Here is a 27,252-nt window from a genome sequence, read left to right as displayed (position 1 = left end):
GATTAGGAAAAAAAAAAAGAAACATACAGTGGCAGGCAGCCAAACACAACGGCGCGGCCATCTTGAACAAAATGTTTAACTAAAGCAGAATGGTGTCCCGCGGCCGCGCCGAACCGGGCGATGGAAGGCCCCGCGGCCGAGCCGCACCGGGCGCTGTTCAGTCCCGCGGCCGAGCCGCGCCGGGCGATGGAAGGCCCCGCGGAAGAGACCTAAATTTTTTTTTAAAAAAAGATTTCCCCCACCCCCCCCCCCCCCCCACATACCCACCCACCCTCACCACCCCCCCCCCCCCCCCCCCACATACACAACCAAAACAAAACACCCCACCACCAACACACAAACAATAAGGACAAAGGACAAACAGCGCTCTAGGGGCTAGTGGAATCAAGGGGTATGGGGAGAAGGCAGGCACGGGTTACCGATTGTGGACGGTCAGCCGCGATCACAGTGAATGGCGGTGCATGCAGGCTCGAAGGGCCGAATCGCCTCCTCCTGCACCTATTTTCTATCTATATAACCTCTCAGGTCCTGGCAACATCCTCAAAAATCTTGTGTGTGTGCTTTTTCCAGTTTAACAACATTCTTCACACAACACAAGACAACAAAAACTGAACACAAGACCACAATGCTGCCTGACCTGCTGAGTCACTCAGCATTTTGTGAAGAAATACCTTCGATTTGTACCTGCATCTGCATTTATTTTCCCTCAATGTCCCAGATGTGGCCTCACCAACGTCTTATACAACTGCAACATGACCTCCCGACATCTACACTCAATACATAGACACAGAGCGCTGGAGTAACTCAGCGGGTCGGGCAGCATCTTTGTGGTCGTATAGAGAGTCTGGGTCTGACCTGCTGAGTTACTCCAGCATTTTGTGAATAAAACGGCTTTTTGTGTCTCTTTGATAATTCATGGAAGTATCTGATAATGTTTATCTGCCTTTTGTCTCCTTGGAAGCTTAATTTTCAAGTGGATGTTTACATCTGCCAAATTTCCAATATTAAATTCTCGGCTAAAAATAAATAGTACATGGTGAAAGATGAAACAGCTAGACATATTTAAGCCGAGAACAGCCAAGATTCTGCATCGCAATCAAGCTGTACATGAGAGAAATCTTGAAATGTTGTCTTTACTATTCAGCTGTTTGGAACTTTTTCAGTTTGATGTTCAAATTTAGTTGTCTGTGAAATTTTAATTTCAATGGTTTTGTAATACATGTTTGAGTAATTGTACATTTTATGGGATTAAGGGTCAATCCTCCAGGGTTAGAAACAGGGATTTATGAGTCATCTAATTTTGAAAGTGAAATGATTTTTTAAAATTTGAGATTCTTATTGCTCCAGTAATGGAAAGCTACAACAGGAGTAACAATTACAGAAAATAGCAAATTCATTTTCAAAAGTCAAGAGTTTTATTGTCATATAAGTCCCAGATAGAACAATGATATTCTTACCTGCAGCAGCACAACAAAATATGTAAACACAGCACACTGTAAACAATATAATTAATGAGAAAGACACACATACCCCTCCCATTCCTCTGTTTGTGCCACTTCTGGGGGTTCCCCCCCTCCATCATAGATGAGGCCCTACGAGTATCCTTGGTACCCCGCAGATCCACCTTTGCTCTCCCTCCCCAGTCGCAACAGGGATAGAGTCCCCCTAGTCCTTGCCTTTCACCCCATCAGCCGTCGCATACAACACATCCTCCAACATTTTCGCCACATCCAACGGGATCCCACCACTAATTCTATCTTCCCATTTCCACCCCTTTCCGCCTTCCGCAGAGACCTTTCCCTCTGCAACTCCCTGATTAATTCATCCTTTCCCACCCCATCCCAAGTACCACCTTCTGCAACCGCAGGAGATGCAACACCTGTCCCTATACCTTCTCCCTCGACTCTATCCAGGGACCCCCACAGTCCTTTCAGTTAAGGCAGAGGTTTACTTGCACCTCCTCCAACCTCATCTACTGTATCTGATGTTCAAGATTTGTACTCTTGTACATAATCGAGACGAAACGTAGACTGGGCGATTGTTTCCCTGAACACCTTCGCTCAGTCCGCCTGGACCTACTAATCTCTCGGTTGCTAAACACTTTAATTCCCCTTCCCATTCCCACACTGACCTTTCTGTCCTCGGCCTCCTCCATTGTCGGAGTGAGGCCACATGCGAATTGGAGGAAGAGCATCTCGTATTTCGCTTGGGCAGCTTACAACCAGGGGTATGAATATTGATTTCTCTAACTTCAAGTATCCCCTGCATTCTTTCTCTCTCCATCCCTTCTCCCACCCAAGTCACACCAGCTTTTCATTCTCACCTAGCAAACAGCTAACAATGGCCTGTTTCCTTTATCATTGTTGCTTTTTTGCATATCTTCCATTTATTTGTTCTATATTTCTTTAGATCATCATCTACATCTCTTGCTTCCCTTTCCCATGATTTTCAGACTGAAGTAGGGTCTCGACCTTCTCTCCAGAGATGCTGCCTATCCCACTGAGTTGCTCCAGCATTTTGTCATATCATATCATATCATATATCTACAGCCGGAAACAGGCCTTTTCGGCCCTCCAAGTCCGTGCCGCCCAGTGATCCCCGTACATTAACACTATCCTACACCCACTAGGGACAATTTTTACATTTACCCAGCCAATTAACCTACATACCTGTACGTCTTTGGAGTGTGGGAGGAAACCGAAGATCTCGGAGAAAACCCACGCAGGTCACGGGGAGAACGTACAAACTCCTTACAGTGCAGCACCCGTAGTCAGGATCGAACCTGTGTCTCCGGCGCTGCATTCGCTGTAAAGCAGCAACTCTACCGCTGCGCTACCGTGCCGCTGCGCTACCGTGCCGCTGCGCTATCTTCGGCTGTTGGGAAAATGCTGTTCCTGAACCTGGATGTTACAGTTTCAGGCTCATGTTCCTTCTTCCTGATGGCAGGGGTGAAATGAATGTGTAGCCAGGGTAGTGTGGGTCTCTGATGATGCTGGCTGCTTCTTTGAAACAGCGACTCCTGTAAATCCCTTAGATGGTGGAGAGGTCAGAACCCGTGGTGGACTGGGCTGTTTTACTAGAAATGGGTGAAAACAAGTTATGGTGAATTGTGAGGTTACTTACCATGAGGTTACCATGATGGTGTTCATCTTGAAATAGTTATGTGGAAGAAGGAACTGCAGATGCTGGTTTAAACCGAAGGTAGACACAAAAAGCTGGAGTAACTCAGCGGGGCAGGCAGCATCTCTGGAGAGTAGGAATAGATGACATTTTGGGCCAAGGCCCTTCTTCAAGCAGAATCTCTGGAGAGAAGGAATGAGTGACTTTTCGGGTTGAGACGCTTCTTCAGTCTGAAGAAGGGTCTCGACCTGAAACGTCACCCACTCCTCTCGAGAGATGCTGCCTGTTCCGCTGAATTATTCCAGCTTTTTGTGTCTATCTTTGGAAATAGTTATGCAGCTTTCAGTGGAATGAGTATAAGAATAGCATTGCAGTTAATTGTGCAAGTCCTTACTTTGAGTGCTGAGCTAACTGGATATGGGTATGCAGATATAATTTACTCCCCATTTTAAAGTTACACACTGTCATTTTAATATTTCCCCACCATGGATGGGAGGTGTTTTGTGGGAGAGGAGATGGACTGAGAGCAATGGGAGCTGAGGGTAAAAATGTGAATGGGGAAAGGAGATGCAAAAATCGAAGGGCAGGGAAAAAGTAAACTGGTAGCTAAATCAGCGAAGATAGGAATGGACTATCTGGATATGGTGATGGTCGTCTCTGCCGCAATAGCTGATTATCTTTTGTGAATGAGGGAATAATGTGTTTATGTAGTTTTGAATGAATAATACTTTGTCACATGTACTTTGGTACAGTGAAATGCTTTGTTTTGCACACAACCTATGCTGTACCCAAGTGTTGCAAAGTGTTGGTGCTGACAAAGTTACAAAAGTACTGAACAGTTCTATCTACTGCCAGCTGCCACATGTGGCAGAAGGCCTCCCCCACCCTGCCAGTTTCCCCCACCCCCACTCCCCCATTGCTCTCGCCAGCCCACCTGTCTCTCGGTCCCTCCTCGTACTCAGTGCCGCTTTAGTTTTCTTACAAATGTGATTTAGAGTTTGGTGAAACTCGTGTTTGAGATCTAGTATTGAAAGTTGATTTGATTTTTCAGGTGGAAAGTGGTCGTTTGTGTTATGTGTAACAAAAAAAGACCAGTTTGAATTTTTCAGTTGATAGGCCTGAACAAATTGCATCCAAATGATATCTGTTGTATTCGCTTGAGTGGGAGATTGTCCTGGAGCTAAATCCATTGGGTATTTTGAGCAACAGTTGACATGGGCATTCCTGGGTCATGTGCAGCAATTTGTTCTGCTTCAACAGGATCGGGTCAGTTACACTCAAAGTACAGAGTTGATTAATATTCAGCTGTGTTTGAGGAATGTCAAACAAAGGAGGGTTGTTTACTAATCCAGATTTCCAAGCACAGCTAAATTGGATCTGTTATCCTAAAGACTTACCTTTGCAAGGGTATGAGTCAGAAGATTGCTTTATAGCCTCTTCAAACTGCTGATTCAAAAAAAATTGATTGGACATTCATTTATAATGAAATTTCTGGGAATATAATAGCTTTTAAGAAAATAAGTTTTAAGACTTGATTGCTTAGCTTTTAGCTGCATGTTTTTTGCTAAATATTCAAAATCCAACCACCAAGAAAAGATGCCTGAATATAGGGCTTATATTCAGTTCAGGCAAGGAGCAGCCTAGCACAAGCAGACTGATATGTTCTGAGCCCAGCCATGTGACAAGCTGCGACCTGAGCATCAGTGGTTGGCAAGGTGCTGGAGCAGTGGCCAACGGAAAGGACAATCATCACAGTGTGGATGACAGTTATTTAAACACTGAGTAACAGGGGGTCAAAATTTTGGGGTGGGGTGTCCATTAGTGGACAGAGAACTTTGCTAATTTCTGAGAGGTGATCTGATTTGGCCAAAGAGACCAATCTGCCGACGTTTTCTTCAGATATTTGTACAAACACAGAATAGAAGCAAGAGGGAAAATAACACATCTGTTCAGTTAATTTGCCAGATGATCTTGCAAGCACACTACTTGAAAATGTGTTGCCTTTGTTGATATTCCCTCTTGTTTACTATGGGTGCTTTTTCTGGATATCTAAACCTCTTATTTGGAAGCATATTCTGTGGGGAAAAAGAGCCATCATACTTAAATTGATTGCTGATAGGAAATTGGGCAGAAAGCCGCGGGGGGAGGTTGCTGAGCTGGTCCCGCACGGTCAAATTCAAGACCAGGGTGGACCTCAGCCTGCAGGGGGTAGTTGCCGAGCTGGTTTCCCATGGCTGAATGCAAAACCTGGTGGACTGCCAGCTTGCCTATTCATCGGACCCAGCGGACAGCGACCTGGAAGAGAAAGCATGCCAAGCCTGCCCTCTGCTCGTCCTCCGAAGACCAGAGAATGGAGCCGGTAGGAGAGGGACCGATATGAGGCCTACCACACCCTCTAGGTCTACAGTGGGAGGCGCCCCGGGGAACAAAGGTGGATGGGCGAGGAGACAACGCCGGTTCGCTGATCGATCTGGATGGGCCCCCGACAGCCTGAGTATTGCCTGGAACCATCACCGCTCTTAACAACTAGAGCGTGGACTGGACCTTAACTGGTGCCAAAACATGGCGACTCTTGCATCTGAGCGCAGTAGACTATTTTGGAACAATTTGCTAATTATGGAATTACTCCAGTGATTGGCAATGCAGTCAACACAGCAGATTCCACTCACTGGGCAGTTTTAATCGAGGTCAACAGCGAGCTTCAATGACATCGACTATAAAATCTTGTCATTATGTCATTTAATGCATAAGCAGGCAAAACTAAACGTCAGCAATTGAATCAAATTCACAACGTTACTTTTGATTAATGGTCTTAAAATATTATTTATGTAACCATAACCATTTTTTCAATTTACTATTTAATGATGAACCATTTTTAGGTAATGATGTATAGTGCACAACCACTGACTGGAACCAATGGAAGAAGGTGTAAGGAAGATGAAAGGTTGATTAATGCCACTCTACGGCCTGGGAAACGTGGTTATATCATTGACACCAGATCGATTACTGCTGCTCAGCAAGCCAGAGCCAAAGGAGGTGGCTTTGAGCAGGAAGCACACTATCCTCAGTGGAGACGAATTCACAGGTCCATTGAGAGGTCAGTAAAAAGCACAACTATTCAATTCATATTGATTTTTACAAGCATTTGTTCTTGCTCAATGATATGCAGAAGGATATTCTTTTTTTGGAGACCTTGTGGCTAACACACTTAAAATTGCAAGCTTGCAATCAAAATCAAATGTTTAATTATATCAATTCCTTTGGTTAGAGTTCTCTGTAAAGAATCACAAAATAAAACATTGCTTCCTGAGCTCCACAAACCAGGATCCACTTGTGAACTTTAATTAAAGAAAAAGTAGTAATCAAAAGAAAACAACAACCTGCTTCATTCCATGTAATATGTAGAGTAACATATAACATAGAGTAGCATAAACAGTACTTTGGGCCACTATGTGAGTTTTTTAATGTCCACACTATTTGTGAGAATAACAAGATGTCACACAGTAATTGGCCTCTAATAAAGTAGTTTTCTCCTTTCTCATCTACTTTCATATGTACTCTGGAAACAATAAGAAAGCTATTGAATATTGTACTCAAAGTGACACGTGACGGGTAGGAGATTGCCAGATCAAAGAAGGAGGTAATGGACAACCCTTGGGTGAATGGCAAGCTAAAAGAGGATTGCCTTCTCTTGTGGGAGGATTCATCTTTGAGAATGCGCTGGTGCAGTGCCTAGGTGATTTTGTTAAAAAAAAAATTTCCTCAAAGGGATGAGCAAATGTCTGATAACAGTTCTACTCACTATCATACAAATGAACCCAGTAACTAGTACTTATTGTACAACCCTTGGAGCTGCAGGTGAAGCCAGGAAGGAGATAAACCAATCCTTCTGGGTAACAAATGCCAGGGTCAGAAAGGGTGCAAACCTCTGCAATGATGAGATTGACAAGGAAGGTGTATGGCGAGCTAGCTCCAATGAAGACCTCTTATTGATTAAATACTTGGTACATAACCTTGTCATAACCATGACACTGTTTCATCTATACCTTGGAGCACAGGTGGATGAGAGATGATCTTAGAGGTGTTCAAAATCATGAGAGGAATAGATCGGGTAGATGCACAGAGTCTCTTGCCCAGTGTAGGGGAATCGAGAACCATAGGACATAGGTTCAAGGTGAAGGGGAAAATATTTAATAGGAATCTGAGGGGTAACCTTTTCTCGCAAAGGATGGTGGGTGTATGGAATAAGCTGCCAGAGGAGGCAGAGACTATTGCAACGTTTAAGAAACAATTAGACAGGTATATGGCTAGGACAGATTTAGAGGGCAGGCAGGTGGGACTAGTGTAGATGGGACAAGATTGGTCAGTGTGCGCAAGTTGGATCGAATGGCCTGTTTCCACACTGTATGAATCTATGACTCTATCTGTGACATGTACAAGATTCGTGGCAGTTTTGAAGAGATTAGGTAAGCTACAGCCGGGGGTGACATGAAGAACAGTGTAACTCGGATAATCTGGTACTTTTGGGTCTTTGGTGCTAGACGGACAAATTTTTCCAAATTATTTGATATTATTCCTATTAATACATCAATGCTCTCTGAATTCACACTTTTCCTGGTATGCAAAATGAGTTTAAAAGAAGTCCAAAATCACAGCATTTAAGAAACGTTTAGACAGGTACATGGATAGGATAGGTTTAGAGGGATATGGGCCAAATGCAGGCAAATTAAACTAGTGTAGATGGGGCATTTTGGTTGGCATGGGACATAGGTCGAGGGGCCTGTTTCCATGCTGAATGACTGTTGAGTATGGAATAACAAACCCTAATATTTAAAAGAAACAAGAAAACAAGGCCTTGGTATGTTTGGAATGTATGGGAAGAGAACCTCAATGAGGCAGATGCTGAACAATTGGGCATTCTGAATAATGTACTTGCATGTTATCAGAGTTATACTGTAGTACATGTAACCTTTCTATTGTCCACTGGGCATTTTTGGTCATTTTGACTTTATAACTACTTATCACTGTAATGCATTCTTCTGTTAAAGATGACAAAATTGTCAAAAATCATAAGAACTGGAAAGGTACAATTATCTCAATGGTGGAATTGTAACTTCCCAATATAATTTCTTAAAAGGGTATGTCTCTTCATACCCTTACGCTGGATGCATTTTTAAAGGCTCAAATTTACATGTGTAGCTAGTGTTATGGCTATTTGAGCCACTGGCAAAACTGTACTGCATATGTCTGTCAGAGGATGGTGATGGTTAGAAATAAAAAAATATATACAAAGATAAAAGGTAGATACAAAATGTTGGTGTATCTCAGCGGGACAGGCAGCATCTCTGGAGAGAAGGAATGGTAACGTTTCAGGTCGAGACCATTCAGTCTGAAAGGTGGAAATTTTAATGTCTACAAATTGATATTTTAACTGCTTAGTGGTAAATATTACATTATGGTCTTGCACAAAAAATGAGACTAGTGTAGTTAATTAATTTAGTGATGTTGATTGCTTTCAGATTGTTGTACAAAAATACTTTGTTACACAGATCCATCAGTATTGTTATATATCCTAAGTGTAAGAAATTTGCATGTTGTATGTTTTATTTATTTTAATCAGGTACCACATTCTTCAGGAAAGTTTAATCAAACTGGTTGAAGCTTCTAATGACCAATCTCACAATATGGATAGGTGGCTGAGCAAATTGGAGGCTTCCAGCTGGTTGAGCCACATAAAAGAAATATTAACCACTGCTTGCCTAGCTGCACAGTGTGTTGACAGGTAAGAACTTGTTTCACACTGCATATCATGCTGGGAACTACTCTTGGGCAAACCTATCAAGTTATTTGATTTTGTATTTACAGACATTAATTAATATCCTTGAATCCATTTCCATAACCTTTTCAAATAATGCATTTTTAATAGCAACTACTCAGTGGATATTTAGAAAAAAAGTTCCTTCAATTATTTTTGTTCATTTGGCTTTGTCATTTATTTCCTCTCCCCCTGTATTAATGGACCACTTGATAGACACAGAATGCTGTAGTAACTCAGCGGCTCAGGCAGCATCTCTGGAGAAAAGGAATTGGTGACATTTCAGACCCTTCTTCAGACTGCTAATTCATTTTTTTTCCTCTATATTCCTAATAAAACATACTGCCTCTGTGCTATTTTTTTTTGTTATGCATCTGCCTTTTCAGTAATGCTCTTGTCTATGATTTTTTTTGTAATTTTCAAAGTTTTTAGTTATGCACTCTGTATCTTCCTTTTACTAACTGTGTACTGTTTGTATATTAATAACAAGACCTCATATTCCATCTCAGTATGTTGCAGCTTTCCAGACTTAATATTACGTTCTCTACATATGATCCATTTCTGCCTGGCATCCTTTTCCTTTTTCCTCATTTACAATCTAGTCTGTCTCTTCAGCAACTAATTACACAGCCATAGTAATGACCTTATTCCACCTGCCTTCACTGTTTCTTGGTTTCACCCATTTTGCTGCTATCTAAATAAATGTATTTTTCTTTCTCAGGCCCGAGCATCCATCCCCACCTTCCCTCCTACTAAAATGAATGTGCATCTCTATTTTCTAGTTCTGTGAAAGTCAGAGATGCAAAATATTAAAATACATGTTAATACCAAATTTGTTGATCATTTCATAAACTCTGTAGGCCACACAATATTTAATGACATTATGATTTGAGTTTATAAAATACAACGTTGAAACTCAATTTTGTATGGGATTAGTACTATTAGTATTATAGTACTAGTATCATAGAATTTAACCACAGAAACTTACTTAATTTGTAACTGCAAGAAGCTTTATACCAACAATAGTTAATAATTCAGTGCTTTTTAGGATCAATAAATGTAGATCCATGGTATTCAACATTATGCTTTTCTTTCCAAATATTTATTAAGTTCCTCTCGTTTTAGGGAAGGTGCATCTGTATTGGTTCATGGCAGTGAAGGGATTGACTCCACTTTGCAAGTTACCTCTCTTGCTCGCATTATCCTAGATCCACAATCAAGAACAATTAATGGATTTGAGGCGTTAATTGAGCGTGAGTGGTTGCAGGTATAATGGATCTAATTTGGCTGCTTTTGCTAATGGAATTGTATCATTTTAAAAGATGTTTCTGCAAGATTAAATTTAATTAACATTTTTGTCATTGAGTGGGGTCACAGAAAAGAAGTAAGAAAAAATAATTGTCCACATTGAGGAAAAGATTTTCAAGTATGAAATATGTCTATAATCTGATTGGAGAAAACTTGATATGTGTTTGTAGATAACATTCATCCATGCATTTCTTTGAATTTGGAGACAATGGTGGCATATTCATTCAGGTCTGCTGATGAAACCTTGAACGTGGTCTGATTCAAAACAGTCCCGTAAATGCTCCTCTGCCAGTTCTTTGTGATCCTTTTCATCAGTGCCTCACATTTCAGTCTCTACACAGGAAACAGCAGCCCGGCCAGGTGGTCAGAAGTGAGGGCGGGGATGAAGCATTTGCCATTCAGGATGATAGCATTGCAGAGGTTGATTATGTTGGGTGCTGTTGATGGTAGTTAGACAGATACTTCAGCCTCGCTTGGTTGAAGACCTCAGCGATTATGTTTTGTGCTTGTTGATTGCGCAACATAACTCGTCACGTGTTAGCTTGATGTCTGCCTGAGGTGGGATGTAAACTGCAGTCATCGAAGAACTGTCAGTAGGAGGAACTGTTGGCACTTCACTGCCAGTTGTTTCAGGTCAGGAGGGCTGGCATGGGACAAGACCTTGCAACCTCCAAGTACCACAGAGTTCATCATGAACCAGGAACTTCCTTTTCCTTTTTCTGACGTTGGTGAGTGGATAAGTCCTCAGGCTGGAGCACTATATGTAGACAGGGAAGTGAGCCACCTCTGTGAAACAGAGTACACAGCAGTTCCTCATCCCCTCTGATCCACCTGTCTTGCTCTTGATCTACCTTGTTCACTGGTGGTTGTACATTGGCCTGAAGGATGCTAGGGAGATTAGGGATTGGGTTGTCACGTTCCCTAGCACTTTAGGCTTGCCCGAAGGCCTCCCTGTTGATCACATTTTCTAGCACAATGGAGCTCTTACCATTGCTTCAACTTGTCCCTAATGCAGAAGGGTTAGATCTGTCGGGTCACTAAAGTATTTAAACGGCTTAAAAGCTAATTTCCTACTGCTGTCGGTCTGGCTGCAGATAAAGCCTGCTTATGTACTGTCTACAAAGAGACTCATGGCATCATCCCCAGTAACATATCTCAGTTTATTCAATCCAATACCCAGAAATTTACAAGATAGTCCTCGGGTCACTTCATTTATACTAGAGTTAGAGCAAACAAAATAGCTACCTGCAGTCACTAGATCCATGGACTATCCTAGAGTGGAACATCCTTCCCGACACCAGCAGATGTGCACCAACCTTGTCACTCTTCAAGTCACAGTGCGAAACTAGGACATGGATTATCTCACCAAACTTGCCCACATAAATACCCAAATTAACATTTTTGTGCCCAGTACCCATGCGAGCGAAACCTGCACGAGATAGCCCAGCTGTTGGTGGTTGTGCAGTAGAAACAGAAACACATTTCAGGTTTGAAAGATCAAAATTCGAGTATAGAAGTGTTCTCCTGCATGCTGCCTGCAAAATGTCATCTTCCCTCTGACTGTCTTGTCATTATCACCTTTTGTATTGTATGGACCATTTCTTTAACTTTTGAAAAAATTGTGTTGAACTTGCTTATGTATTGTAGGCTGGCCATCCATTCCAGCAGCGCTGTGCTCAGTCAGCCTATTCTAATTCCAAGCAGAAAAATGAAGCACCTACATTTCTTCTCTTTTTGGATTGCTGCTGGCAGATCCAGCGCCAATTTCCATGTTCATTTGAGTTTAATGAACAGTTTCTAATCGTGTTGTTTGAACATGCTTATGCCTCTCAATTTGGGACCTTCTTGGGAAATAATGAAAATGAAAGGTGAGTGATATTTGAGAGAGAGATATTTTGTTGTATTTAGGTTTCCTCAAGTAATAGGATGAGTAGTTTTACTCTCAACCTTAAATCATCTCCTGTCTTCAATTTTCTCTGTCAACCTTCTCTGTTGTTTTTGAATGATGATCAATATATTTCAGTAGATTGAGTTTAGCTCTTGCAATTTTCATTTCCCCTTTGTGATTCTTTCTTTTTTTTGTCTGTGGGTTAAAATCACTTGAATATTGCATTTATTATCTATTCTTAACTTTACTTTGGTTGTGCTTGACATCCTCTGGACCTCTCCCAAGATGTATTGAAAGTGACGTCAGAATACCATTCCAGTTTAACATTCAGTCTTATAATGTAACTAGACCAAGTGGACCCATTGGGCCCATTCCTCGTAGAGGGGGGACAGGGAAGGGGAGAGGGTGCCACTCACCTCAGCCCCATGGCACCAGCGCTACAGCCAGAGCGAGCAGTGGACTCAAAGCCTCTCTATTGGTCTAGCACCCTCCTCCCCCCACTCCACCCCCCCCCCCCCACCCCACTCCCCTCCCACTCCCTCCCTCCATACCCCTTCCCCCACTCCCCCTCTCCTCACACTCTCCCATCCCTCTCAACCCCCCTCCACTCCCCCTATAGTGCCCACCCCACCGCAATCCCCCCACCCCATCCCAACCCTCCCTACTAGGCCAAGTGGACCCGTTGGGCCCAAACGTCTCCTGCATTGGCGCAGCAACCTCTCCTCCCTCCCGCTCCTCCTCCTTCACTCCCCCTCCAGTGCTCCCCAATCCCCCACCCCCCAATGGACCAAGTGGACCCATTGGGCCCAAACCTCTCCTGCATTGGTGGAGCATCCTCTGCCTCCCCCTCCCGGCTCAGCTGCGGGTGGCTGGGTCAGCCATCTTGTTGGACCCTATGCCGCCGCCTCGGCCACGCGCTGTATCGTGGTAGGAAGGTCAGGCACGGGGCATGCCGGGACGGGTGCCGGTCCTCCCGCTGGTCCTCCTGGGGGGTGAGCGCATTTATTAAAGTTTATGAGGCATTTATCATTGTTTTTAAAAAGTAACAAAAGTGGGTCTACACCATGCACGGGGGAATGGTGAATAAGGTGGGTGTAAAATTGTGGCGCTATCGTGTACCGTTTTGGCTGAAGTTCAATCACAAACAAGATAACAAACGAGAGTTTTAGCAATAGACTATACTTTTAGATATAGACAATAACTTAAGTTACTAAAGTATTACTAAAGTACAGCTGAAGGGTTAAAAATGTAGAATCTTTGGCAAATCGACAGATAGAATGTCATGGTTATGAGGAGTTATCAGATAGCATAATGTAAATTTTCTAAGTTATGCCGATGACACTCAGTTATACATCTCCGTCGAACCCACTGATGCAAATGCCTTAAGTTTTTTCACCTCCTGCCTATTTTCCATTAAAAAATGGATGAATGCTAATTTTCTTAAACTCAACGATGACAAGATAGAAATGTTATTACTTGGATCAAAACCCAAGAGAGAGATGTTACTTGGTAAACTGGGAAATTTGACTGCCTATGTCAAACAATAAGTCACAAGCCTGGGAGTAAAAATTGACAGTGATCTTAATTTTAAATCTCACATAAATAAGATAACAAAATATGCTTTCTATCACCACATAAATATTACTAAAGTACAGCCTTTCTTAACTCAACATGACTGTAAACAACTTTTATATATGCTGTCATATCAAGCAGACTTGATTACTGTAATGCCTTATTTACCGGTCTGCATTCAAAATCCACCAACAAGTTACAGCTCATTTGAAATGCCGCAGCCCGGCTTTTCACAAATACCAAGAAAAGGGAACATATCACCCCAGTATTATACTCCCTTCATCGGCTTCCTGTGAGATCCAGGATAGACTATAAAGTTCTCCTTGTCTATACAGCCCTAAATGGCTTAGGAGCAGCATATTTTAGAGTCCCTTCTTCCCTATGCCCCTATTCGAGCGCTCGGGTCTTCTGATGCCAGCCTGTTAGTCTCTCAATGCTGCAGCAATAAGAAAATTGGTGAAGCAGCCTTTTTCAATTACGCCCCCAAGCTGTGGAATACCATACCTAGGGCTATGAGAGACGCCCATTCAGTTAACATTTTTAAATAGCAGTTAAAAACATATTTTCAATCAAGCTTTAAAATGACTTTACTTCTTCTGATGACATTGTAAAAAATAACTTTATTCTCTTATATTTATCTTGTTTCACTGTTACCATCAGGAAGAAGCTACCATGTTCAAGAATAGCCTCCTCCCAACAACCATCAGTCTCTTGAACCACCTTAACCACAACTTTGCCTCAGCATTCCAGCAACCTGCCAAAAGAAACATTAGTTAGCTTTCATGTTAGTATCATTGGGCAAAGCTCTGAATTTTATGGTGCAAATGTGCTGGATTTTGTGATCAGCAGTGAAGCAACAGCACCAGTTTCTGATCTCAAACAGAAACCCACTGTAATCTTACACTGTGTGGTATGGACATCCCTATCTCTCGTGTTATTAGTTTTCAAGCCTCAACTGGAAGAAGTCCCTGACCTGCAACAATGGCTATGTCATCAAATTAGCTTATCATGTAATCACATTGAAGAATTCTCTTGCGTAACTAGCAGAGGAGAGAGAAGGGATATCAATATGATAAAATAAATTTAAGGTAGAAGCTTTTTAATTTTCATTTTAAATGTCTCAATCAACAGTTCCCTGGTCTGATATCTTATCATTTCTAGGTAGGTTTGGTGCCGATCTTTGGTGCCAATCTTTCAGCACTCTCCAATGAACCAGGGTTGATCTCCTGCCTTGCTAAATATTGTAGAGTGAAGGATATGATGGGCCTTGAGTAAACAGGTTATGATGGTATACATTCCTGTAATGGTTATGATGGTATACATTGATAGTTGACAATGTCTCTTGGATACCCAGTTTTCAGCCACCAAGTTTCTCTTGGTACATTTGAGTGGAACACAATGGAAGATGTTTTCAGTTTGAGGCAGAGACTTTGTGTCATAGAGCCAGGCACTTTGGCCCACTTGTCCATGTTGACCAAGTTGGCATTTTGGGCTAGATCCATTTGCCTGCACTTGGCCCATATCCCTCTAAACCCTCCCTATCCATGTGTCTGTCCAAATGACTTTTAAAATTATAATTGTATCCGCTTCTGCAGCTTCTTCTGGCAGCTTATTCCAGATATGGATAACCCTCTGAGTGAAAAAGTTGTCCCCAAGGCTTCTATATTTCTCCCCTCTCGCCTGAAACCTATGACCAATGAAGGCAAGTGTGCCAAACGCCACCTTCACCATTCTCTGCACATGACTCGCCACTGTTAGATCACCATGTACCTATACTTCCAGGTCTCTCTGTTCTGCAAAACTGTCCAGGACTGATCAATGGTGATGATGACAAGTCATTCTTGATGGAAGACATTGAGTGTCTCCTACATTTGCTATTTTCAATGCCTCTTTTATATGTTGTTCAACATGGAGCACTGACTCATTAGTTGAGGAGGACAGAATTCGCAATCAGAAGGTAACTTTGCTCATATTTGATCTGATGCCGTGAGACAACATGAGGTCTCAAATCAAATTGGAAGTCTACTCCTTTTCACCTGTGTGCCAGAGGGGTGTTGCCTCTGGTGTGTCTGTATGGTTCATTTGTTCAAGCCGCTGAATTACGTGTAACTTAAATGCTGCATCACCAGCAAAAGAGGTTCAGGAGAGAGCAGTTTCAAATGTATGATATGAAGTGTGATGTACAAGAGTGGGAATTTCTTGGAGCACCTACATTTGTTGTGTGTGGCCTGATTAAAGCGAAACTCTGGTAAAATGAATTTGTATAATTTGAATACCGACAAAGAAAGAGTAATTAAACATTATTTTCTTTGTTGTTCCAGACGAAAACTAAAGCTTCAGCAGAAGACTGTCTCACTGTGGTCTTGGGTGAATAGACCAAAAGAGTTAGAAAAGTACTTTAACCCTCTCTATGAAGCGAATAGCCTAGTCATCTGGCCTTCAGTGGCACCACAAAGTTTACAGCTTTGGGAAGGTGATTTTGTTCAACTTGAAATTGAGACTTTTTTGTCAATTTTTATTTTCCAAGGATTGCCTGGAAACATTCAGTGGATGTTCTTTTGATTCATTTATTCATATAATGCAATTATTTTATTTTTTGAGATGGGGTTGTGTAGGTAAAACATGGTAATTTACTACATCTTGAAGCCAGTGCTTTCACTTGTTTTGAAGTTAGTATTATGACATTGTGTTTATTTTGGATATATGGGGGTATGAGATTCACTCACTTTCAATTTCCTGCCAGGTTCAATGCTCATTAGGGATTGGTGGTGGTAGTGCTTAATTGCTGATCGAGTAAACCAGAATATCAATCCAGTGACACAATTTCAATTCCCACATGGACTTTACATTTTGGTTTTTAAACTGATGGGCAATTAATGAAATAAAGATGGAGATGCTTGCAATAGAAATTTACAAACCCCCCCAGAAAATAGCAGAAACATGCAGCAGGTCCAACAGTGTCTGTGGGAAGTGGAAGAGAGTTAACTTGCAGGCGCGGTCTGATCTAAGAGGTTCCACAATTTTCTATATAACTTTTTTCCTGTTTAAATACCCAACTGGTTTATTAATGCTCTTCCAGGAATGAAATCTACCACTCTTATCGGATCTAAATGTAACTTTAGCCCCCCCCCCTTCTTGAATGTGCATATCTTGAATGTGCATTAAACAGAAAAGCAGGATAGATATTCAATTTCTTCAAGGGCAGGAGATTGTGTATCCTGGTTAAATTAATTTTGCACTTTTAAGTCAATTATAGTGGGCACTTTCCTGATTTATAGTTGCTGTGGGCAATTAAGCCAAAGGTTGTAAAGATTGGAGATATTCTGATGGTAATTTATTCCATTTTTAATTTTAGGTGTATTTCTCCGATGGAATCGTTCTTCAAAATACCTGGATGAGGCCTGGGATGAAATTATTCATATTATTGAATACAATAAGGATTTACAAGCAAAAGTAAACGCTCTTCGACGCCAGCTAGCTGAACTACAAACAGAAGATGGAGAACTTGAAAGTCCTTAAACTACTGCAAATTTATTAATTATTGCATTTACTCTATTGAAAACTAACACTTTGTATATGATGCTGTGCATGGGTTAATTCTTAAACACATTTGAACATCAGATTATCTGCAGTTAGATTAAATTTAGCTTTTAGTTACATGGTAATAATTCAGGTGCCCTAAAACAGTTTTTGAGGAGGAATATTTTTCAGTATGGTTTTAACGTGAAACCTGCAGATTGAGCTGCGAACCATTCAATTTCAGGACAGATGAATCAATCAAATACTGTACAAATATTGAACGGCAATTCCTTATCTTGCCTGTGCTTCTCATTATTTTATTGTACGGTCACTTCTTCTGGCCTCATCCTTGTATAAAGTGTGAACAAATTACTGAATGTGGGAATAGTTAAATAATCAAATTATTGAATCTGAAGGATCACTTGAGTTATTGAAGTATTTATTGAATTGCTTAATACTTTGGGAATTTGTCCGTCTAATTCTAGTTTAATTTGCCTTCAATTATTGCACCTCAGTGTATCTGTACTTTGGAACAAAATGGGTTTCCTTGGAAATTATGGTTCAACCAGTAGCTACTGAAATTTGCTCATGTAGAAACATTGCACCTATTACATATCACAAATAATGATTTCTGCTAACACTGCCAATTTGCTATTAACAGATGTGCAGACCTATTTGTTATCATTTGAAACCTTAGAAACACATCCTAATGCTTATACTAAAATGTGGAAGAAATCGGAGGCATTGAAGAGCATGATTCTACTGAATGGAAAGTAATATTTTTAGGTTTAAGTGAATTGTGTAAATGATTATCATTCCTTGATTACTATTATCATCAATAATGAAAACATGAATTGATCATCATATTTTAGTTTGATATGGAAGAGGACCAAACTAGCCGCTAGTGGAAAGTTGTTGAATGCTCAACAAAGACGACAATAATATTATAAAAGGCACCTCTTGATAATATCAAGAACTTCAGATGGGCAGAAACATCTACATCGATGTAATTAATTTCTGAATTGAGATACCGTTGTTTGCACTTTATGAAGAATATACTTTAGTTATATCATTGTCTGGTGGTAACTCTGCTCTTTGGTAGAAATCTGTTTAGACCCCCTGACTTGCACAATTCAACAATGTCATTTTGATGAAGGGACTGCAGTTAACTGAATTTGAAAATACATTATATGCCCACTTCTGACAAACAATCATTTCCAGTCTTTATTTGTATTAGCACTTTAACCTTTTAACAGAGGGATATAAATTGAAGATTTAACTTGCATATGCAGCTTCTATTCTGTTGGCATTGTTCCTATATAAATATTTGAAAGGATTTTGAAGTAGTAGTTGATGATGAAGCAGTGAAATTAGTATAGGACATTAATCAGACAACACATCCATATCTGTGCATGTGCTTATACATAGCACAATATTTATGCCTTAATTACACTACATTATTACAATTGGGTATTTTGGAAGGTAATGCTATGTATTTAGAATTGTCTGGAGGTTTTTTTAATTGTTTCCCAGTATACCAACGATACACTAATTTTTATAAAGTATGAATTGGATAATTGAATATATGTTTGAGCAGTTCAAGAAAAATTGAATCAATGCTTTAAAAGTGTGGTCTCATCAATAGAATTGAGATATTAATGATATTCTTCAACCTCTCATTTGTAAAGTTTTTTTCATTCACCCCCCCCCCCCCCACTCGACTGATCGTACCACATCACCCAAGGGGATAAACGGAGACCTCTTCCTTTCAGGAGTGAGTTCAATTAAATCTTGGGGGTTACAAATTGTCTACAACCGGGTAACTTGAAGTTAGTGTGACTGTTGCTGATACAATTTTGGGAAGAGACTTGTTAATACTTTTACGAAATAATATACAGTTCCCCATTTATATTTGATTAAAGATGAGTGTGTTCAAGTACTGATGAGTGTAGATTTTGCTCATGACAACATGCTTTTCAAACATGATGTGAATTGTTCTTTTTAGATTGTTTTGGAAGCTACCACTTGCTTTTCTGATAGTTGTCCCTCTTGCTTTCTTTTGTTATTGGAGCTTGCTTATCAGTGTTAATGGGGAATTTTAAAAAGGATGCAATTTATTCTCAATAATTAATCTCTAATGAACTGGAATAGTTAACATTAAAAGGCTGTGTCAATATTTGTAAAACATTCTATGTTAAGTTCTGAAATCCTATCAAATCATTCTGTCGTACTGTATGGCCAATGTAGTGCATATGTTTGAAAACTATTGACTTCAATCTGTCTGATTATGTGAACCAGATGATTGGAGGCGATGCAATATTTAAAGATAATTTTAGTTGTCTTTGTGCAAATTCAACCAATTGTTTACTTCACTTATGTGTTTTTTAAAAATCAGGTGTTGAAATATGTTCAAAAACAAGCTATGCTCTGTGAACTGTTATTGATGGTTGTGCTGACTAAATTATGCAATGCATGCATTGGCTGGAAATGGTCATTTTTGACATTAAATATTTTACGTACGTGACCCCCCATCAGCTTTGTTCATTCACATTTATGTTGCACAAAATCATCTTTGCATTATTTTAATTTGTCCTTTTAAAATAAAAGTTAAAAATGCTGTTCATAAGTTGCATTTTTTTAATTGAAATCTTATTTAGAATTAGTTGAAAATATTATGAATGATTCCTCAGTGTAATTAAATCAGCTCAATGCATACCATGTTATCCACAGAGTATGTTCTGGACCTCATGATTCCCCAGCGCTAGCAGTATCTATATACTAAAACTCTTGTTTGTTTGTTCCTGAACTACAGCCAAACAGTACACGATAGCGCAACAATTTTAGGCCCACCTTACTCGTCCCTTTGGTGCTAATGGAAGAAGTTTCATTGAAATCGGTGTTATATTTTTCAAGTTAATCACATTTTACAGTTTAAATCTATCTCCTAGGGGGAAGGGAGGATAAGGGGGGTTGAGGCGGATGGAGTGGGGGGAGGGGAGGGGGAGGGGACGAGGGGAGAGGAGAGGGGGAGGAGGGAGAGGGGGAGGAGGGAGAGGGGGGGTGGGGAGACGGTGCTGCACCAATGCAGGAGAGGTTTGGGTCCACATGGTCTAGTAGATCTTAAAGCCATGTTTTCAGAAATATTTTAATTATGCTCGTGTTCTGGCTATTATCTATATATTGCAGGTAATTGCATCCATTGTCAGATTACTGCATTTAGAAGATCTGTACAGATTTGTAAATCTGATTATGTAATTTCATCTTTGTGCTGCTAAGGTTTTATGATGACCTACAAAAGCAAAGTTTAGACATCTGATTCAGTTTGTTCTTCTTTAAGTCAATGAACCAAAATTGCACCTTTTATTAAGCATTATTTGTTTAGAAGAACTCTTTTCCTTTAGGAGAAGCTAAATGTGATGGAAATGTTTGTACTGTAAAGCATTTTCCGAGATTGTAATGGGATTTTTTGGAGCGTATACAAGTTGTTTTCCAACTGAAGTGAAGTTTTTTTTTTGAGGTTGATGACTGAATAATATGGTAGGTCATTTTACAAAATAATTTAAATGAGATTTTTATTTGAATATATAAAATTTGTGCCATTCAATCAGTCTTGTTATACTGAAGCCACTTTATACACGATTTGAAGAAATGGAACAACAAAATAAGCTATCTTCCTCTTTAGTTGTCCTGCAGATTCAAGGAGGAATTATTCCACTGTGGTTTGGGTGTTTCCGAGAAGCCTGGTGAGCCTAATGTGTGAGCCATAGACTCTTCCACTGATGGGGCAGGTGGTTAATTTGAGAGGGGGGGGGGGGTCTGCTGCTGCTTCTACGATATACAAGGGGTCGCTGTGTCCTTATGATACATGGTTTAAAAAAATAATAATCTTGTCCCCAATGCTGCTCAACTTTGATTCATTGGCCATAGATTCCCAGGAGTCAGTGTGGATGTGGCTTTTTTTGAGGGAGTTTTGAGCATATCCTTGAATCTTTTCATTTGTGTGCTTAGTAATACCTGCCAATGATAGGGCTCAGCTTAGGCACTATAATGCTTGTTATTAACCCACTTTGCCCAATACAACCAAAACAACAATAGGAACATTTTGATGTACCTGCAGGCCCTATTGTAAAACCAAATACCTCAAGATTTGGGCAATGCAGGAACTTAACTGAAAGCTTTGTAACTTTTATACATTGAATTAACATTTTTCCAATAAATCACTTTTTTGGGGGTATTAGTACTTTTGGTATTCTGCTTACGTTAGTTATATTTATTCAATAAGGCCCCTCCTAAATTGCATTTCGTAAAGTGAACCATATCATATCATATCATATATATACAGCCGGAAACAGGCCTTTTCGGCCCACCAAGTCCGTGCCGCCCAGCGATCCCCGTACATTAACACTATCCTACACCCACTAAGGACAATTTTTACATTTTACCCAGCCAATTAACCTACATACCTGTACGTCTTTGGAGTGTGGGAGGAAACCGAAGATTTCGGAGAAAACCCACGCAGGTCACGGGGAGAACGTACAAACTCCTTACAGTGCAGCACCCGTAGTCAGGATCAAACCTGAGTCTTCGGCGCTGCATTCGCTGTAAAGCAGCAACTCTACCGCTGCGCTACCAACTGAACTCTGTTCCAACCTCTGTGTCATGAAAGAAGAGAGAAATGGCATTGAGACAGCATTGGAGGCACAAAGGAAATGTGCATATTTCAATGTGTGAATCTGGTTACAGGTAGACAATTGTCATCGTATGAGGAAAGTGATGGACTTTGTATGGATATATCTGGGTTAGCCTATCCATCTACTGAGGCGCAGTCAGCATTTGGGTGGAACCTGCTCCCAGGAGCACATTAGGTTAAGTGTTGGGGTTAGAGGGAGGTCACCTTCCCAGCCGAGTTGTGTGATGGAGTGAATCAGTGCCTGACCTTGTCGAAGACAGAGGGCTGACGTCAGAGGAAGGACTGCAGCTGGTACCTAACGGAAACCACAAGATGTGTATAACTTTCCACTGAAACAACTGCAGACTTATTTTGCAAAATTAGTTATTTTGATATTCACCATTTTTTACTTGTTATCTGTCACATCCACAATGAAATCACTTGATGGAATCAATTTACAGCATTCTCTAGATGAATTTGAATAAAAGTACACGGTGTACCATTTTTATAACTTGTACTTAACTTGGTATTTTTATGAAACTATTAAAATGAAGCACTATATAATAACTATCTGTAATAAATTGTGTTCAGTATTGTACCTATTAAGTGAATGTTAAAAAGCACTTTGTAATCCATGATTTCTTTCCTCCAAACAATTTATTTGGATGATTCATCTTAATTTCCTGAAAAAATCCTGGAGTGTTGGCAACATAATAACAATGTAAGATACAGGCTTGGATTTCCATGCATCTGTAGGACCGGCAGTAATAACTCATTTAAAAACAAATGATCACTAGTTCTCAATCTATTGTTAATATCAACTTTCAGATGATCAACTTGTGAAGATAATAACTTTACAAGTAATTTTGTAGAGGCAGTAATAAACTAATTTTAGTCCTTGTTGAGATTCAATAGACAACATGAAACTGCATTAAGTGAAACACTGAGCGCATTAATAAAAATCAAACCTTCAAACTTTTTTACTGCTGGTGACTATGTTGATTGGAAATGTTACCTCTGTAGTTGCTGTCAGACTTGTGTTTCCAATCTTTTTTTTTTTAAATCTGCAATATTTGTTGTTTGGGAATGACTGGTTTGTTTTTTTAAAACGTGGTTATAAGCTAGTAATCAGTTTTGATAGCTTCCACAATCACAATTATGCACAAAAGTTATCTATCAGCGCAGGAGATAACAGCCGGTGTGGATGTGGTGGATGCAGGTTGGGGTATTGCCATCTGCTGAAGGTCCTACAGCAGCCAGGTGAGTGAGCAGATACGGAACACCCTGTCCGAACTTGACTCCATCGATCCGGTGCCACATGCATACCAGACCTTAAAGTGAGAAAATAAGAAATTATATCTTGGGTCGAGATCAGACTTTTTAGAGTCATAGAGAGATACAGCATGCAAACAGGCCCTTCGGCCCAACTTGCCCAGACCGGCCAACATGTCCCAGCTGCACGAGTCCCACCTGCCTGCATTTGGTCCTTATCTGTCCTATCCATGTACCTGAATAATTGTTTCTTAAATGTTGGGATAGTCCTAGCCTCCACTATCTCCTCTGGCAGCTTGTTCCATAAACCCACCACCCTTTGTGTGAAAAGAGATTTGGGACCTGGAAGTTGCAAGATGGGAACTCAGCGTGCTATTCCAGAAGAAGATCTACTTACAATTGTTTCACTCTTTTAATTGTACATGATTCTACTTAAACTTGTCGTATGATTTTAATGGATGTCACTGTATCATGTATACGTGACAATAATAAACTTTAACTCAATTTAGAGATGACCACATTGGGCATGACATTATATTCGGAACCCTTCTTCAGCTGCTGTAAGTGAAAGATACAAAACTGTTGATACACATTTTTCTTTCCAGATTTGTTGGGTTCTTGAAGTGATTTATGTGACTTTTTTATTTTGGATGCCCTGTGCCAAAGCCCTTTTCTCCTTTATTCATGTGTCATTGTCATGTAGTATTTTGAGTTTTCTTTCCCAATCCTACCACACCTAAATACTCCCCTTCATCGTGTTAACTCTGCTACCATTTGAATTTCCCGTAGATTATCTCTCAGCTCTACTGATCTAGCTTTTTCTGGATTTCATTGGGTCTGGGTTATGTCTAGTTTAAAGTAATTAATTGCAATGTTCAAATGATGACGTTCAAATTATTTAAAGTTCTGACCTCGTCTTGTGTAATGTCACTTTTCTTGCCACTTGACATTCAACCAACATCTCGTTTGTGCTTTAGAGTGCAAACCAGAATTTTGTCCCTTGTGCATATCTCTTGCTGGAGGAACAGCATTCAGGCACCATCTGTGGAGGGAAATAGGCAGATCACGTTTCGGCTTGGGACCCTAGCATTTTTTTTCCTCAAGATTCCAGCAGCTGCAGTCTCTTGTGTCTAACCTGCTGCCCACACTCACTCCCCACTCTAAGCTTATGTGGTTATTCGTTATTGGATCTATCGTCGTATTGATATTACTCTTGCTGGTGATAGACACAAAGTGCTGGATAAAACCCAGTGGGTCAGGCAGCATTTCTGGAAAAAAAAGGATAGGCCTTAAGAACCTCACTTTCTTCCTCAAAGGCCCAATCAATTTCCCTCAACTAACACTTTCCTCTGCCTCGTGGACAAATGACAACACAAACATAGTTAACAATTAAGAATAAAGCATAAACACATCAAAACAATAAGGATAAAACATCACGGTCTAAACATGTGGGTGAAAATGAACCAGAGCAAAAAAGAGACTACAGTCTTTGGTTATTGAGTAGAACTATTACTCATGGAAAAAAAAGCTGTTTTTATGTCTGGCTGTGGCTGCTTTGACAGTCCGGAGTCGACTTTCAGAGGGAAGTGCTTCAAAGAATTTGTGGCCAGGGTGAGTGGGGTCAGAGATGATCTTCCTGCTCCCTTCCTGGCCCTTGCAGTGTACAGTTTGTCAACGGGGGGAAGGTTGCAGCCAACAACCTTCTCAGCTGATCGAACGATCCGTTGCAGCCTCCGCATGTCGTGCTTGGTGGCTGAGCCAAACCAGACCATGATGGAGAAGGTGAGGACGGACTCAATATAGCAGTATAGAATTGGACCATCATTGCCGCAGGAAGTACATCCTCTGTTGGGCCTTTTTGACTGATGCTGCCTCCACCCCCCTCCCCCACCCCCATTTAAGGTTAATAGACAATATGTGCTGGAGTAGGCCATTTGGCACTTCGAGCCAGCACCACCATTCAATGTGATCATGGCTGATCATTCTCAATCAGTACCCCGTTCCTGCCTGCTCCCCATGCCCCCTGAATCTGCTATCCTTAAGAGCTCCATCTAGCTCTCTCTTGAATGCATTCAGAGAACTGGCCTCCACTGCCTTCTGAGACAGAGAATTCCACAGATTTACAACTCTCTGACTGAAAACGTTTTTCCTCATCTCCGTTTTAAATGGCCTACTCCTTATTCTTAACTGTGGTCCCTGGTTCTGGACTCCCCCAACATTGGGAACATGTTTCCTGCCTCTAACATGTCCAACCCCTCAATCTTCAGGGAACTTGGGTTCCCTCACATATGTCTGACAAGTTCTGATCTCGCTCCCCCTCCCCCCAAATTGTTTGTTTCCACACTTTACTTTTCCTGATGCCTGGCTGAAAGATGAGCCTTTCGAACTTTTCAAGCTTCTGTTGAGTTTTATTGGTACAGCGCAGAAGGGAGAATTGAGATATTGACTACGTGAAGATCGAGATCACCATTGTCGAATGGTTTGAGGTCGTTTGCAAGGACGCAGTTCCACCAGTTTCTTGGGTGTTGAGGAAGCCATGTTGGTGAAATTCCTTACATTTTTATTAGGTATGAATTTGTTTAACTTGCTTTATCAGTGAGTTAGCAATGCTCATTTGCACAATTTGACAGAAAAACTAAACACACACTGTAATTATCGAAAGAAAATGTGAGTCAGGAGTTCACTAAGGAAGACACAATCTACCAGAAATACTAGGGGACCAAGGATCTAGTGGGAGAGAGGAACTGAATGGAATCCACATTAGTCAGGAAATGGTGTTAGGTAAACTGTTGGGTCTCAAGGCAGATAAATCCCCACGGCCTGATGGTCTGCATCCTTGAGAGTACTCAAGCAGGTGGCCCTAGAAATCGTGGATGCATTGGTGATCATTTTCTAATGTTCGCTCGACTGTGGCTACCCTCCAGTCCACAGGAACTGATCCAATGTAACTCCACTTTTTAAGGGAGGAGGGAGAGAGAAAACGGGGAATTACAGACCAGTTAGCCTTACATCGGTAGTGGGGAAGATGCTTGAGTCAATTATTAAAGATGTTATAGCAGCGCATTTGGAAAGCAGTAACAGGATTGGTCAAAGTCAGCATAGATTTATGATGGGGAAATCATGCTTGACTAATCTTCTGGAATTTTTTGAGGATCTAACAAGTAGAATGGATAAGGGAGAGCCAGTGGATATGGTGTATTGACTTTCAAAACGCCTTTGACAAAGTCCCACACAACAAATTAGTGTGCAAAATTAGAGCACATGGTATTAGGGGTAGGATATTGACATGGACAGAGAACTGGTTGGCAGACAGGAAGCAAAGAGTAGGAATTAATGGGTCCTTTTCAGAACGGCAGGCAATGACTAATGGGGTGCCACAAGGCTCAGTGCTGGGACCCCAGTTATTTACAATATATATTAATGATTTAGACAAGGGAATTAAATGTGACATCTCCAAGTTTGCGGATGACAAAACTGGGTGGCAGTGTGAGCTGCGATGAGGATACTATGAGGCTGTAGGGTGACTTGGATAGGTTGGGTGAGTGGGCAGATGCATGGCAGATGCAGTATAATATGGATAAATGTGAGGTTATCCACTGTGGTGGCAAGAACAACAAGGCAAATTATTATCTGATGTCAGATTAGGAAAAGGGGAGATGCAACGGGACCTGGGTGTGCTTGTACATCAGTCACTGAAAGTAAGCATACAGGTTCAGCAGGCATTGAAGAAAGCTAATGGCATGTTGGCCTTCATTGCAAGAGGATTCGAGTTTAGGAGCAAGGAGGTCCTACTGCAATTGTACAGGGGCTTGGTGAGACCGCACCTAGAGTATTGGGTGCAATTTTGGTCTCCTAATTTGAGGAAGGACATTATTGCTATTGAGGGAGTGCAGCGTAGGTTCACCAGGTTAATTCCCGGGGTGGCGGGACTGACATATGATGGAAGAATGGGTCGACTGAGCTTGTATTCGCTGGAATTTAGGATGAGAGGGGATCTGATAGAAACAAAATTCTTAAAGGATTGGACAGTCTAGATGCAGGGAAAATGTTCCCGATGTTGGGGAAGTCCAGAACCAGGGGTCACAGTTT

The 27,252-nt window shown here is 40.9% G+C and overlaps 1 protein-coding gene and 1 long non-coding RNA gene across 2 annotated transcripts in view; one reads left to right on the top strand and one right to left on the bottom strand.

Annotated features, from left to right (window-relative positions):
• The window catches only part of mtmr9 (myotubularin related protein 9), a 48,493-nt gene extending 28,688 nt beyond the window's left edge, over window positions 1-19,805 (top strand). The window contains exons 5-10 of the mRNA XM_078399443.1: window positions 6,000-6,217; window positions 8,741-8,902; window positions 10,061-10,202; window positions 11,891-12,111; window positions 16,025-16,176; window positions 17,059-19,805. Coding sequence (XP_078255569.1) covers window positions 6,000-6,217; window positions 8,741-8,902; window positions 10,061-10,202; window positions 11,891-12,111; window positions 16,025-16,176; window positions 17,059-17,222 — 1,059 coding nt within the window. The 3' untranslated portion in view covers window positions 17,223-19,805. The remainder of the gene's footprint in view (window positions 1-5,999; window positions 6,218-8,740; window positions 8,903-10,060; window positions 10,203-11,890; window positions 12,112-16,024; window positions 16,177-17,058) is intronic.
• Window positions 19,806-22,603: 2,798 nt separating this feature from the next.
• The window catches only part of LOC144593993 (uncharacterized), a 44,674-nt gene continuing 40,025 nt past the window's right edge, over window positions 22,604-27,252 (bottom strand). Inside the window, exons 2-3 of the long non-coding RNA XR_013547314.1 lie at window positions 24,075-24,205; window positions 22,604-23,222 (exon numbers count right to left, since the gene is read on the bottom strand). This is a non-coding gene — a long non-coding RNA (uncharacterized LOC144593993). The remainder of the gene's footprint in view (window positions 23,223-24,074; window positions 24,206-27,252) is intronic.

Source organism: Rhinoraja longicauda, chromosome 5, assembly GCF_053455715.1.
Source record: "Rhinoraja longicauda isolate Sanriku21f chromosome 5, sRhiLon1.1, whole genome shotgun sequence".
NCBI classification, from domain to species: Eukaryota; Metazoa; Chordata; class Chondrichthyes; order Rajiformes; family Arhynchobatidae; genus Rhinoraja; species Rhinoraja longicauda.
This window is presented reverse-complemented; position numbering and strand designations above follow the sequence as displayed.